The following is a 15,822-nucleotide window of genomic DNA, read 5'->3' on the forward strand; positions in this document are numbered from 1 at the left end:
ATGATTTCATAGATACCATGAAGGGCATAATCTGTAAAAGAAATAAGAAGCTGGATTTCATTGAAATTAAAAATGTATTCTCTGTAAACTACACTGTCAAAAGAGTGAGAAAACAAGCCATTGACTAGGAAAACTATTTGCAAAAGATACATTTGATAAGCATCTGTTATCCAAAACACAAAAGAACTCTTAACATTCAATAATGAAACAGACCACATGATTAAAAAAAAAAAGGACCTGAAAAGCTTAAGAAACACCTCATTAAGGAAGATATACAGATGGTAAAATAGCACATGAAAAGGTGGTGCAAATCATATGTTACTCGGAATGTAAATTAAAACAACAGTGAGATACCACTACACATCTATTAGAATTCCTAAAATCTGGAACACTAACAATTTATGCTGGTGAGGATGGGGAGTGACAGAAATTCCTATTCCTTGCTGGAGGGACTCTGAAGTGGTGCAGCCATTTGGAAGACAGTTCAGTATTAGAAAGCTACACACACTCCTATGGTCTGAGATTTATCCTCTTTAGTATTACCCAAATGAGTCAAAGGTGGCACTAGTGGTTAAAGGACCTACATTCCAGTGCAGGAGATGTAAGAGATTCGAGTGTGATCCCTGGGTCGGGAAGATCTAGAGAAGGGAATGGCAATCCATTCCAGTTTTCTTACCTGAAGAATGTTACGGACAGAGGCTACAGTCTGTGGATTTGCAAAGAGTTGGACATAACTGAGCAACTAACAAATGAGTCAGAAAACTTCTGTCTATATGAAACCCTGTGCACAGATGTTTATAACTTTTTTATTCATAGTTTCCCAAACTTGGAAGCAACCATAATGTCCTTCAGTAGGTGAATGGGTAAATAAACTGCAATACGTCCAGACAATTGAGTGTTATTAAGTGCTATAAAGAAATGAGAAGCAGCAGAATTCTGTAAAGCATTCTCCTTCAATAAAAACATCAATTAGAAAAAAAAAGAAATGAGGAATCAAGCCATGAAAAAGTATGAAAGAGTTTTAAATACATATTACTACATGAAAGAAATCCATCTAGAAAGGATACATACTGTATGATTTCAACTATATGAAACTCTGGAAAAGGCAAAATTCTGAAAGTAGTTAAAAGATCAGGTGTTGCCAGAGAGGGATGGACAGACAGAGCCCAGAGGATTTATATGGGAATGAAAACATGCTGTAGGATACCATAGTAGTGACTGTATGTCACTGTACATGTCTCAGAACTCAGAGGATGTACACCATCTACAAGGAACCCTAGTGTAAACTGTGGTGTTTGGGTGATAAAAATGTTTAATGTAGATTAATCAATTATAATAACTGTACCACTCTGATAGAAAATGTTTACAGTGGTGGTGGCTGGCTTTTGTGGGATCAGTGGATATATGGAAACGCTGCATTTTTGGATCTGAACTTAAAACTGCTTTAAGGAAAACTTACTTAAAAAGAAAAGTATAATCCTTAGTATTATAAAGCTATTTTTGTAGGATTCAGATGATGAATTCTTTGAAATAATGATCTTTATCATAAAGTGCTAGTGGTAAAGAACCCGCTTGCCAATGCAGGCGACATAAGAGACACGGGTTCAATCCCTGTGTGGCGAAGATTCCCCTGAGGAAGGCATGGCAACCCCACTCCAGTATTCTTGCCTGGAGAATCCTATGGATAGAAGAGCCTGGGGGTCTATAGTCCATAGGGTTGCTAGTAGTTGAATACAATTGAAGAGACTTAACATTCATGCAGGTAGATGTAGTTAGTTCAGGTAGAGGTCTTAAAAAATGAAATAGTGAAAATATCTGATACCATAATCTCTAACAACACTTAAATTACATACTGTTTGTACAGGACTTAAAGTTTTAAATCAATGAAATATCATGAGAACTATATATTTTGTATTATTCTCTCAATGCTTGATTCTCAGAAATATGACAGAAATTAAATGCTTAATAAATTATATTTGAAAAGATGATGAACATTAGCAGTAATTCTGAATTTAAAAGTAATCTATATAATGAGTTTCTGCCTGCCATATGTTTGTGTTGTCCAGTGAGTAGTGTTGTCCAGTACTCCAATGAATATTCAGTAATTTTCTAGCTGTATCTTCAATGTGCTTTTATAACATTTTTAATAATTCAGAATTATGTAACCCGTGTCTAAAATTACTCAAACTTACATCATTTCTTCCATGAAATGTTAAGTGTACCCTACCTAAACCCAGGAACAAAAAAATGTGCTTAGGGAAGACATACATTTCTGTGATTCTCTAAAGCCTGTAAATGTAAGGCAAAATTTTAATTCCTCTATTTGTAAAATGAAAACATTAGATAAACTATAGATATTTATGATGTGCTAATACATGGAATTGTGTTTCCTGCATCATAATAAAATGTCTTCAAATATATATTTCCTAAACCAAAATACTTTAGAATTCTAGGAATAGGCCCATGACATGTCCATGAAAGCCTTCATTAAGGAAATCGTGTATAGCGTTTAAACTGATCTTATGCTTCTACAGTCATTATTCCTCTGAACTTCATTGTTCCTTTTCAGATACTACCATATGCCAGTATATTAACTTTTAACAGTATGAGTCATGAAAACATAGTAATGGAGACTTATATATCTTTAGAGTAGTCATAATACCAAGTAAAAGGATAGAAATACATTTAACATCCACTCACTAATTATAAAATTATCACTGATAACACCACAAATTTAAAATTGAGCATGTTCATCTTGGCAACAGAATAATTCATTTTGTATATAATACTTGTTCAAGAGCTTTATACCATCAAATATGATGACATGACAATTAAATACCTGGAGATTTTATATGAAAAAATTAACTCAATATACCATACTCATTTACTGGTAATTTTCTTACTGGTAGTGCCTTCATGATGTAAGAGGCAATACTTACTCGTGGAACATCAGATTTTCTGCTTTCCATGTTTCAAATTTCTGAAATAAAAGTTCTCTACTTCAAGTTTGAATTTTAAATCATTTTACTTGGAAATGCATCATGTGTGTATGTGTGTGCAGTTTGTTTTGAATTGTTTCCATTTTTATTCACTAATCTACTGAAGAACATTCACACTAACAGGGCAGTATTTGTCTGTCTGTACTCACAGTGCAGCTACATCTGACCATCTCCTCTTTTCCATATACATAAGAATAGATGTGTGTGCAATAAACAAGTTCAATTTTAAAAAAGATAGGTGTGTTCTATAAAAGAAATAATGGGATTTATTTCTATATAAGACAGAAATTTGTTAAAGAATGTAATTGTAATGATATAGTTATATTTTATAAGTTGATAATAAAGAACAGTTCTATATTTATTGTCATTATAAATCTCAGGGAATAATTGGACAAATATCTGTATCTCAGTTTGTATGGAATTGAAAAGGCACAAAGAGATAACTATATTTTTAATCACTTGTCTTCTCTTCATCAAAGAGGTCATTCTTGACTTGGCTGCCCGGATATAGGGTCATTTCTTGTAATTGGGCTTCCAGGGTAGCTCAAACAGTAAACAATCTCCCTGCAATGCGGGAGACCTGGGTTCGATCTCTGGGTCAGGAAGATCCCCTGGAGAAGGGCATGAACAGAGAAGCCTGGTGGGCTACAGTCCATGGTTGCAAAGAGTTGGACACGATAGGCTGACTAACACTTTCACTTCTTGTAATTGTCTCCTTTCATATTACAAAATAGTGTCCATTTATGATATCCCACCTTCTCAAGAAGAAAATTGTGGCCACTTATATTTGAATCATAAAAGTGTTCAGGGAACAGAAATAGAGAAGAATCCTTAAATTAATTTAAAAACCATTTCCCTATTACCAGGAGATCCAAACTTCTGTTTCTAAATGGTCAGCATTTTCTGCACATGCATAACTCTTTTTATGTAGAGAACAGCTTCTGCCAAAAATAATTATGTGGAAAGTTTTATAAATGAGAAATAGTATAATCTTCCCTTTGATATGTGTTTGCTTATGTTAAAGAAAACAGTTTATTGTCCAACAACTTTGCAATGTATTTACTACTATTCTTTTACAAATACCTTCAATTATACATCTACTAGGTATCATAGAATAATATTATGAATAAATTACATGCATGTTGAGACTATCCATCCATCATCTACCTATTTATCTTTATTAGTTCTCCAAAAATATATGTATGTAGTCATTTATAAAATGTGCTTCCCCTGTGGCTCAGTGATAAAGAATCTGCCTGCAGTGCAGGAGACACAGGTTCTATCCCAGGCAACCCACTCCAATATTGTTGCCTGGGAAATGCCATGGACAGAGGAGCTTGGTGGACTACAGTCCATAGGGTCGCAAAGAGTTGGACATGACTGAAGGGACTTAAACATTCATAGCACGCATATATAAATGTATAATTATTTACATATACATAAATATATACACCAGTATATTAAAATATGCATTTTAATGACCAAGGGATAGCCATATCACTTTTTTCAATCCTGGTTTAAAATTTAAGCTTTTTAAAGTAATTGGATCAGGCAGCTTAAAGGCCACTAAGATGATCCTTCCATTTAGTTATTATTTGATTAGGAAGGAAAAATGTTCCTCTGTGGTTTAAGATTGATTCAAGAGGGAGAATAAGAGTTATTGATATATTCCTTTTTTACATAAGTTATAAGATTATCATCCTAGTATGGAGATCGATGGAAGATATTTGAAGAACACTCTTCAATTCCCAGTAAATAGTTTAATGGTAATTGAGTGAAAATAATTCATTAAATACAGATTCATGCAGTTTGTGTATAACAGATTGACAGAATCAAAAGATTTGATCCAGTATGATTATATATTACTACCATGATACTACAAACATCCAAGATTCAGACATGAGTGAAAAGTTGCCCTCATGTATTGTGAACAGAAAGTAATGTTTGTTTAACTTAAAAAAAAAAAAAAAAAAAACCTCAAGTGATGAAAAGTCTTATTTTAAGAAAGCCCAGGTACTTGTAAATGTCTGAGCATACTGAATTATGATTTGGGATTTTGAATCTAACAATTAATTGCAGAAAGAGACCACTTTAGCCTTGTAGGTAATAAACCAGGCAATATAATAAAAATTATTCTGTAGGTGAGGGGGCAGGGAGAAGAATAGGAAATACAGGTAAAATAACCAAAGTTCTGAGTTATTATCATGAGTCACAAGACCTGTTAAGAATTAAAGATCATGACTGGAGTTTCCACCTCTCAACAACTTGTAGTAGGGAAACAAATTACATAAGAAAGGTTCTATCATGAATGAAACAACTAAGCTTTAAAAATCTGATACTCCTTGGAAACTGTAATGATACTCCTTGGAAACTGTAATTATTTCTGCATCATTGTAAATAATATCCAGACTCCATAGGGTTTTAATTTGGTTGACAGATAAGTTCATTAAGATTTTTTGTAACAGCATACAAGGTTGATGTTACATAATTAGGGGTTGTACCTAATTTGAAAGATATATTTACATAACACCATAGACAGTTTTGTTCTGTCTTTGATTTTTAAGTTGAGTGAATATCATTACTTTTGGCAATTAACAATAAAGATTAAAAAAAAATATTTACCTCACTCAGAAGAATGTTCCTCAGGACATGTCTCTGTCTGCATTCATGGATCCATTCCAAAGATCCTGCAGGCAAGTGAGGTCTGATACTTCTCTGCACTTGATTGGAATCAGGAAATACTTGCAGATACTCTACTGAGCAGAAGTGCAGTAACATGAATGCTCCTCTTGCTTTGTTCTTTTTTTTAGAATGTAACATTTAAATTAATGCTTTGGAGGGTTTACTATTCATTACTGTGCTGAGTACTTTGAGTGGATAAACATAGAAAATATATATGAACCTAGATTTCCCTTTAGTAAGTGTTAGAAAAAATTTCCCCCCAAAAAAATAAATAAATAGAAAAGATTTCTCATTTTTTGATTTCCAACCTTAAAGGTTAATGAAGAAATGTAGATTTTCAATTAATCTCTTAATTATTAATACATAATTTGTTATTGCTTTATATTAGTATATGCAATGATTTTTTAGAAACCTAGTGATATGATGTCATAATAGACCCATAACTGCTCTTCATACCATGCCACACAGGCTCCTACTGCTTTTATTAAAAGGGGAGTCTTCTCATTCATAGTCAAAGAAAGAAAGTATGTTTAGCTAGTCATGCAGACAGTTGAGTGTTGAAAACCAACTCATTTAATAGAACATTCATGAATCACTAAAATGGTATAAAGTAAATTAAATTCCTTCCTAATAGAAAATATATTCCTTCTTAACCCTGTGCATGCATCTGAATGGTGAACACCACAGAACTAAAATACCTTGATTAATTATAGTTTGCCTTGTGAAAATTTTCTGTATAATTTATTCTGTAACCAGAAAGAAGAAAATTAAATTGTTTCTACTTGTATTAAGTAGAAAAATGATTTGCCAGAAAGGGAAAATTATGGGCCATTTAGTTGGGCTCCATGACAGTCACATCGTGACACTGAAAGGCCTTTTCACACATGGGAAAGAAAATGCTCTGTGTGGGTGACAATAAATAGAAATCTTGTTTTGTGTGTTTGTGTCTGAGTGCCTGCATGAATGTGCATGTGTTAATCCTGACTGGACTGATTACAGATCAGACTAATTGAAGAAAGCACATATTAAAAAAGGGTTTTCATTTTAGGTTTATTGTAGTGAGCAGTACTTTTAATTTTCTTGAAAGGCACCCAAGAATAATTACCTTTGTGAACCAAAAATATACAAAACTGTACAGAATAAATAGTTCATAAAAATCTAGCTATACTTTCTTGTAAAATAAAGCTACATTGTCCCACTCTTGAGGCAACTTAAACCACTTACCCTTAGACGTGCCTTTTGCTACTAATTTATGGCATCTATCAGTGTACATCAATAAAAATAAAATAATTTTCCTACTTTTTTACACCAGTGAATTATTACTTGCCACAAGAAACATATTTCTATCTTGGTATTCAAATTTACAAAGGATTAATGCTATGAAAGAATCCAAACTTAATAGATGCACTAATCATATTTACAGTTGAATATCAGTAGCATTTTCAAAATATCCCAAGAGTAAGAATTAAACTTTGAGCACAAATGACATACCTTAGTTCACAGCAGCATTAACAAGAAGATTGTCCACACAAAATGTGCATAAAAACCAAAATGTTTTCTTCCTCATTCCACCTGAACTGTTAATCATTCTTATTTTTAAACTCAGAAAGCAATCAGTGGCATTTTTTAATTCTTGAAGTTTCAGTTTTGAGCCACTCATTATGTAATTCAACTTTCCATTTTTTCTTTTCTATGACTATTTGTTAATTTTAAAGTTCCAGTTCATTTTGCCTTTATTGCAAGAAAAGTTGGTGTATCTAACAATTTACACTTTTGTAAGTACATTTAATGGTTTTATAAACAAACATTTTTTACATATTATAACTATATTTACTGTTATAGTTTTTAAATGACAAAAATCCAATTCTATTTAATCCATGGGTAATATAACTCAAGAAATTAAGGGTTAAATATTGAACCCTTTTAGATGTGCAAGAGGACATCTATGAAATATTTTACTTATATGGGAAAATATTAATGTAATCCTTGAATGATTTGCATGCAAGGATTTATTTTATTGGGGATAGACAAAATTGCCTGAAGACAATGCAATGGCTTCTCCCAGTGATCCCTGAGTTTCTTTTTCTTTTCCCACAGGATTGCTGCTGTGCTTAAGTTCTCTGATTGATGACATATTCATATAAGGCACTTATATACAAGGTCTGGACTTAAGACAGAATCACAGCATTTCTGCAGAAGCCCTCAAACTCTATGTTTGCTGCTCTAGGACTTCTAGGTAATCAGGTTCAGCATGTAAATTAGCTTTCAGCTCAAAATACTCATTTTTAGTCTGTTCCACTAATACCTTCCTGGACCTTGAGTACATTAGTGTCTCCATCAACTTTAACTCTTCTTGGGCTCCTGGATAATGTACCTCCATATCAGGCTGAAGTTGGGCGATGTTTTTCCTTAGGTATTCTGTGATTCCCAGTTGCTGAAGTTCCCTTTCTTTCTCTAATATGTTCCTGTATAATGAACTGGCATCCTGGAAGCTTAAAAATTCAGTGGATTGGTCTGTGGTTTTGTACTTCATATTTGAACCTGTGAGTGGGGAGTGGTTTTCTCGTTCTAAAAGACTTCTTTGGAGATGTTTTGTGTCACTTCCCTCTTTGTCATTCCTTTCTTCTTCTTCTTCCAGATGCTTTGGGCCAAAGGATGGGCTCCTGTAGACATGAACCATGGGGCTCACCATGTGCTGCTCATAGAGCGATGCTGTGGGTCTTTCAGTGGTGTGGTGAGTTGTCTTATGGCCGTACATGCTGTACTGGAGGTGCACAGGGCTGGTGTCTCTCATCTGCTCATCTGCTTGTTTCTTTTTGTATCTTCTCCTGCGGTGGAGAACAAGAACCACTATCCCTGCAGCACAGAACACAATAGTTATGAATACAATCAGCAGACCTAGTATTAAAACAGATAGTGGTACAGCATCAGTAAGTGATTTAAAAATAGTGTCAGCTGTAGTTGCGGTTGTAGGAGTGTTGACAATGATGTAACTAGTCTGCGTTGGCAGGTATGGGTTATTGACCAAACCCGGGCAAAGAAGTTCACTATTGAGTGCCTTCAGTTCCTTTTTGTGTAAGTGCTCTGGGGAGGTGCAGAGTATTTCATCTGTCACTGTGTTCTTACTTAACTTTTGTATCCATTGTTGCAATCCAACCAGGTCACAGGAACAGTCCCAGGGGTTGTCCTCAAGGTCAATCTGGGTCAGTAAATCAAGGTCATCCAAGATATTACTTACAGGTAGATGAGTAAATTGGTTTGTTTTAAGGTTTATCCTCGTAAGAGGAACCCCTGAAAAAATATGTGGTGGTAAAACTTGTAGGAGGTTGTTGTTTAAATAGAGCACTTTCAGTTTAGGCATTGGGTTGAAAGTTCCAGGTAATATTTCCTTAACACCATTGTATTCAAGATATAAGTACTCAAGATTGTGGAGACCAAGAAACATACCTCCACTCAATTTGGTCAGGTGGTTACCATTCAGATAAAGCTTTTGTAATCTTGTTAAATTCATAAATGATCCTTCTTCAAGAACCTCAATACGATTGTTTCCCAAGTGAAGCATTTCCAAAGTGAAGTATTCCACTAAATCAGACTTCAGTAATGTATGAATGATATTCCCTGCAAGAATAAGCTTTCTAGGATTTTGTGGAGGAGGTTTTAGATCTGATAAACTTTCAATATTGCGCTCTTGACAGTGTATTAGAAGTCCTGATGGGGAGAGTACTTTGCAATTACAAGGAATAGGACAGTAGAGTCCCGGAAGTTGAGTGGATGGCTTTGTAATATAAGGTATTAAACCTGGTGCTTTGGTGGGTGGTTTTAAAAGAGACGTGGTCTTGGCTGACGTGCGACTATCGCTTATTGAAGAGGTTACTGCCAGATGTAATGATCCAGAAGGATCCTCGTGTTCTTCGTATACTGGTGGAGTGGGGCAAATCGATTCCTTTTTCAGCCGGCTTAGTATGCTTCCTTTGAAAAATGGAGGGCTGTTGCATACAACATCACCAATTACAGACTGTGGGGGCATGTTTTCCAACCAAAGTTTTAGCTGTAATAAGTCACAATTGCAGGCCCATTTATTGTCCTCCAACTGGAGATCCAATATTCGGCCAATATGTTCTAAAAAACCAACATAAGGCAATGTTTGCAACTGATTTCCACGAAGATCTAGATGTGTTAGAGGAACAAATCGAAATATGTTTGGAGGAAGACTCTCAATAGCATTGTCATTTAAAATTAACACCTTAAGTCTGTTGAGCTTGCTAAAGGCACTTGGTTCAATCACTGTAATGAAATTGTTATCTGCTTGTAGGAATTCCAGGTTTTCCAGTCCATGAAAGGTATCCTCTTTAAGAATTTCTAGAGAATTGTGATTGATATGAAGTTGCTTAAGAAGGCCAAGGCCATTAAATGCACCAGTCTCAATATCTGCAATATTGTTAAATCCAAGGTGTATTGAGATAGCATTGGTAAGCCCAGAAAAGTCATCTGAATGAAGTACTGTCAAGCCATTATTTAATAAACTTAGGTGGAAAGGTCGTGATGGTGGCACACTTATTTGGGATAACTTCTTAATACCTTTCTCTTCACAATTTATTAGCATCGTGCCGTCTTTTTCCTCACAATTGCAAAGAGAGTCACAAGAACCTCTGGCTGAGGCAGAGGACATTGGAGATTGGGACTGTGAAGATATACAGGCAAGGAGAGATGAATACAAGAGATGAATCCAGAGCTTCATGTTGTCATGTGATGGATCTGATTCTGTAAAATAAAATGCAATAATAGCAATGGGCTTTAGTGGCCAGCAGCAGGGAGGAGATGGATGTGACATTTTCAAAATGATAGGTTTTCCCCTAATAGGCAAAATATTGATTATTTTAAATATATAAGTGCATTGCTGAGTCCACATTTTCTTTTATTTTTTACAAATATTATGACCAGGAGATTTGTTTTGCTTTTAACTTGCATTATGATAACAATTTGAAATTTAGGTCAAGGATAACTTCAGTATTTGAATTTGTGTTCATATCATCAACTAATGCATTTTAACAGATATGAGGGGTGTTGGCTAAATGGACCATTGATAACTTGATATGATGCAAAGGTGTATATTTGAGAACACCTTAACTTTTTAATTTTTTTACCTTTAACTAGATGAATCTTTTTTTATATTTATTTTTAATTGGAAGACAGTTGCTTTATAGTATATTGCATTGGTTTCTGCCATACATCAATATGAATCAGTTCCCTCTCTCTTGAACCTCCCTCCCACCTCCCACCCCTCTAGAGATAGCCAGAAGCAGAGAGACCTGTAGGAAATTCAGAAATGATATAAAGACTGTATGTATGCATTTCCTTTAGTTCTATTTATGAACTGGATATCACAGTATAGCATCTAATAACTCTGTGTTTAACCTGATTTGATTTTGGTTTAATATATTAATTCTATTATTTATAAAAAAATTTGGGAAAAATATGTCTATGTAGTAAAGTAAACCTTTATAAAAGAATTTTACCTATGCTCTCTAGGGTAGTTTGTATAAGCCTAAGTATCAGATATATATGCTTAAAGGTGTCCATTCAAATTTCACACTTTAATTTCTAGAGGTGAAATATTCACCATTACTTTTAAATTATTCTGTGGATAAGGTTAACATCATAAAAACTAAAGAAGAAAAACTGACCTGTGACACACATTTCTGGCTCTTACAAAAGAAGGAACAATACCTCATATAAACTTCTAACAAATGATTTCCTAATGAGGTCTTGAACCAGACTTTAGGGCACTGAATATCTCATAATGAAGCAGTTGATCTTTATTGTAAGGCTTAATGATGCAAACAATGAACTCTGAAACAAACTTCACTCTATAAAAATATTTGAAGATCTCGCTAATTAGGTAAATAAAAAGTGACAGTTCAGGATAACACATCACATATTCCAACTCCTTAAAAATTTAATATATGGATCTGAAACAGCAATTTAAGAAATTCTAACTCTAAAATAACAGCAGTGGTGTGGTTAATACTTTGAACTCTAATGTATATAATTTTATTACCCTCTTTCAAATAGTGCATTTTAAATTTAGACTAAATTCGAAGGTAAACAAACACCACACCTTGTAACTATTCAAATTTTGGAAATGATAGGTGCTTTCATTTGTCTGGATAGGATGTAAACAGTAATTTTGAATCTAATTAAAATTCACAATCAGGTAATACATTCTAAAACCCAATCTATAATCTCAAAAGTAAACTTCCATTCCATGAAAATACACAGTCTTATTGAAAACATGTATAGTATGAAGTTTCTGGAAGGTAGAAGACAACCAAAGACATGAACCGACCGAGTAGTGCCTTTCTATATAAAGGGGGAGTTAGCTGACTGAATGTTTCCAAAGGGAAATAGTTTGATTTTAAACAGCTCTGAGGGCTATGCTTAGAATCAAGCAGCTTGGAGTTGGAGTCTTCAACTTGTGGATTAGATTCACAGCTAATCTCCATATTTCCCCATAGATGACCAAGAAAGAATACTCTTTATTTCACCAGGCAATCCATCTTAAGAAAATAGTGAATAACTTCTAGATGAGAATCTCTTGTTATTTTTATCTCAGATGCATTTTATGCTCTTCAAAATGTAGTAGGGAACAGTTTCTAATGTTTTCGGAAGTGCACATAAATATTAAAAGTGGTTCTATATTGATAGTGTAGAGATACTGTGTTAAAGAGGTAAGAAAATCTCCATGCACATATTTTCAAGTCGGGAAAAAGTAAAAGTGGTATGCAGTATACAAAGAATCTTTTGATATTCTGCTTGTATTTGAGATTCAACAGTGGTATTTGGAAGCAATCTCTCCTTCACAGAGCACACATAGGTTAGTCTCCAATAACAAGCTGCATGCTGTAAAGAAGTAGTGGCAGATTATTTTACTTCTTCTCTACAGCCAGCTGTTAGTCTAGATGTCTGCCGCTCACAGAAAAACAGGCATCTGCTACTGCATTAGTTGTGCCAGTGAACAGGAAAGAAACTGGATATCCTTTAATGCAAAGTTATTTTTTTTAGAGAAGCAAACATAAATTCAATCACTTTAGAATAATGCAAAAATAGGTATAAGGAAATCCTGGAAACATTCATCTTACCTGTAAAGCAGAGACTTCCTGACGTTATCTGTAATGCACAGCTGGAAGAGATGTTCAAAGTAAATTCAGTTTCTTTATTAAAAAAGAAAACACCAACCGCTGTCTTCTTTCTTCTCAAATATCACTTTTTGGCAAGTTCCATCGCTTTATAAAGTTAAAACCTCTGGTCCAAGACAAAATGCTGAGCATTTCATTGAAAACATTTCAAGCAGACTGCACACTAGATCATCCTGAAGCAGTTGTCCTTTTATTCCCCAATTAAAATTCACGGCATACTTCACAGCTATGCTGACTTTTTTTGCATATAGTTAACCATTTGCAAGCTGCTGCATGCAGTAAATAAACAAGGTGTTTAACAGAGCTGGGATTGATCACTCTTGCTTTCTTAGGCTGTAGATCCAAGCTGCAGCACTGTTCTCCTTCCTCCCTCTCTAGTCTTTCTTGTTAGCTCAGTTTGTTATTAGTCAGATTGCCAAGGGCTGGGAGGTAGGCGTAAATAGACTTCTTGGCTTTTGACTCAGCCTTTAAGCCCTTCCCCATCAGAGCGCTTTAATCTGCCAGTGTCATTTAACACTAGAGACAGCTCCACCTTGGGACTCAACTCCTCCTCCTGCAAGCGGTCTTCCTCTCCCTTTAAATGCCAAATAGAGTGCAAGTGAATTTTGGTGCAAATAATGACATATGTTTAGTAATATTTTGTTATTACAGCAGACTAAATCATACACTATACTGAAGTCTCATCTAGCACAGTATTGTACTGTGTGCATACATGTTCAGAAAAACTGCAACCTTGCTACCTATAGCTCCAGTTTTATTTTTTAACTGGTACTTAAGATTGAAATTGTGTATTAATTAAATCTTAAAATGTTAACATGAACTGCTCTACTGAAATACTTGTAGTTTTGTATTTACCTTTTGAAAAGCAATTTAAAGCCTCATGTCTGAGACTCTTAACTTTTATACTTCATTATTTCTTTCCCTACAGCTAGTGTTCAATTATGAGACTAGAAATGCAATTCTTTTTTTTTTTCAGGTAGATAGTATTTATTTGGAATGAAAATATGATCATTTAAAAATGCATGCAAGAATCTTCATTGCACATGGTTTTTCTTTAGTTGAAAACAACTTATCAGTCTCAAAAATATGAAATTGTCTTTCCAGATAAAATGAAACAAGCATTTTCATCATGTAGTGATTTCAATATATAGCAATTATAATCAATCGGGTGATTTATTATTTATTTATTTATAATAAATCTGGTGATTTTTATAATACTAACTCTGGGAGCATTTTTTTCCTAAGATATAATATTTAATAAGTTACTTGTTAGTTCAGCTCTTAAGAGTTTCTGAATTATCACCAATGAAACTCTCAAATGTCAGATTCTTTATTTCCCCAAAGGCCTGTGTTTTAAAAATCACTCCTCTTTACCTACATTCCAAGGACCTGAACTTTTTCCACAGCCAAAATGAATATACTAAATGCTGTCATTGATTCATTTTGAAACAGTGTATGTTTAGAAACTCTCTTGCCTATAGGTTCTAGAGGTAACCTATATTTTGTTAGGTTCCATTTCAGCAACAGCTATTCTTTTTAAAAAAGAGATTTTATGCAGTTTTTATTATCGAAATAGGAAAATACAAGATTAGGTTGTTATTTAATGATTGTCTGCAGTTAATGCACTTAGATTCACAAAGTTCTCACATCTGTGAAGTTGTTGTTTTAAAAGCTAAGGATTTTAAGGCAATTTCTAATATTCTCAGTTTCCTATGTTATACAGTTTCTCAAGCATTAAGTTCATCTTTTATTTTAATAGCATTTTGTGCTTTAAGATAGAGATTATAATATGGATGAGAGTGTGGGAAAAGAGTAAAGATAAGGAATGAGATAATAAAGGGAATAAAAGAAGCGAATTACTTTTTGGCACAGTCTACTGCTAGCTGAGGGTCAAGTTAACTTAAATCATTCTAATGCTTTAGATAGGTGGTGACGAAAAATAGAATCAGTGAGAAAGAGGGAACTAGAATAATTTCCCTCCCAACACTATAGACATAATTCTCCAAATGCATTCACTTAGGTTTTAGAGGCAAAATCACAGGAGAAAAGCTCTGAAGTACATTCTGTGGTGGAAAAGCTGTTCAAACAGCCATATGAGAACAACTGGAATGAAGTTTTTTGTAAATTGAATATCTTCTCCAGCTGGATTCATTCATGATGTATACCTAGCATATATTTGATGTTATTTATCTTGAGCCTTTTACCTATATGTAACATGTTATTTTTTTTCATATGTAAGTTACTGGTTAACTACACAATAGTCAGGGGGAAAGAAGTGAATAAAAGCCCTTGAAATAACTCTCTTTGTTGGGAACATAAACATAAACATAAACAATGCTCTTTGTTGGGAGCATTCTGTTTGAGAAGCATTCTGTAGCTTTTAACTTAATTCAAAGGAGTAATATTGATAATGCATTACTTAGTATTACCTCAAACTTAATAATATACAACTTAGCACATTCACAATGAAGTGAAGTGAAGTGAAAGTAGCTCAGCTGTGTCTGACTCTTTGTGACCCCCTGGAATATATGGTCCATGGAATTTCTAGGTTCGAATACTGGAGTGGGTAGCCTCTCCCTTCTCCCAAGGATCTTCCTAACCCAGGGAACAAACCCAGGTCTCCTGCATTGCAGTCGGATTCTTTACCAGCTGAGCCACAAGGAAAGCCCAGGAATACTGGAGTGGGTAGCCTCTCCCTTCTTCAGGGGATCTTCCCTACCCAGGAATCGAACTGGGGTCTCCTGCATTGCAGGCAGATTCTTTACCAAAGCCTAATAGCTAAATCCATGCATTTCTATCTTTTGTTAACTGTAATTCCTCAGTTGTTGCACTCAGTCAATAATGCAGCCATCCTTTCCAAAATGCTCATGGCCAGTGTGTTAATTATTGTTGTATGCATGCATCCTAAGTGGCTTCAATCATGTCCGACTCTTTGTGACCCTGAG

General features: G+C 34.5%; 1 protein-coding gene across 1 annotated transcript; it reads right to left on the reverse strand.

Annotated features, from left to right (window-relative positions):
• Positions 1-6,720: 6,720 nt before the first annotated feature.
• SLITRK6 (SLIT and NTRK like family member 6) lies at positions 6,721-13,280 on the reverse strand. Its single transcript, XM_065902035.1, has 2 exons — positions 12,821-13,280; positions 6,721-10,442 (listed from the first exon to the last, which is right to left on the reverse strand). The coding sequence occupies exon 2, from the start codon at positions 10,417-10,419 to the stop codon at positions 7,891-7,893; it is 2,529 nt and encodes an 842-aa protein (XP_065758107.1). The 5' UTR covers positions 10,420-10,442; positions 12,821-13,280; the 3' UTR covers positions 6,721-7,890.
• Positions 13,281-15,822: the final 2,542 nt, after the last annotated feature.

This window comes from Muntiacus reevesi, chromosome 11, assembly GCF_963930625.1.
Source record: "Muntiacus reevesi chromosome 11, mMunRee1.1, whole genome shotgun sequence".
NCBI classification, from domain to species: Eukaryota; Metazoa; Chordata; class Mammalia; order Artiodactyla; family Cervidae; genus Muntiacus; species Muntiacus reevesi.

Excerpts from the sequence above, each read along its gene's own strand:
- SLITRK6 (XM_065902035.1), bottom strand. The coding sequence starts at position 10,419 with ATGAAGCTCTGGATTCATCTCTTGTATTCATCTCTCCTTGCCTGTATA.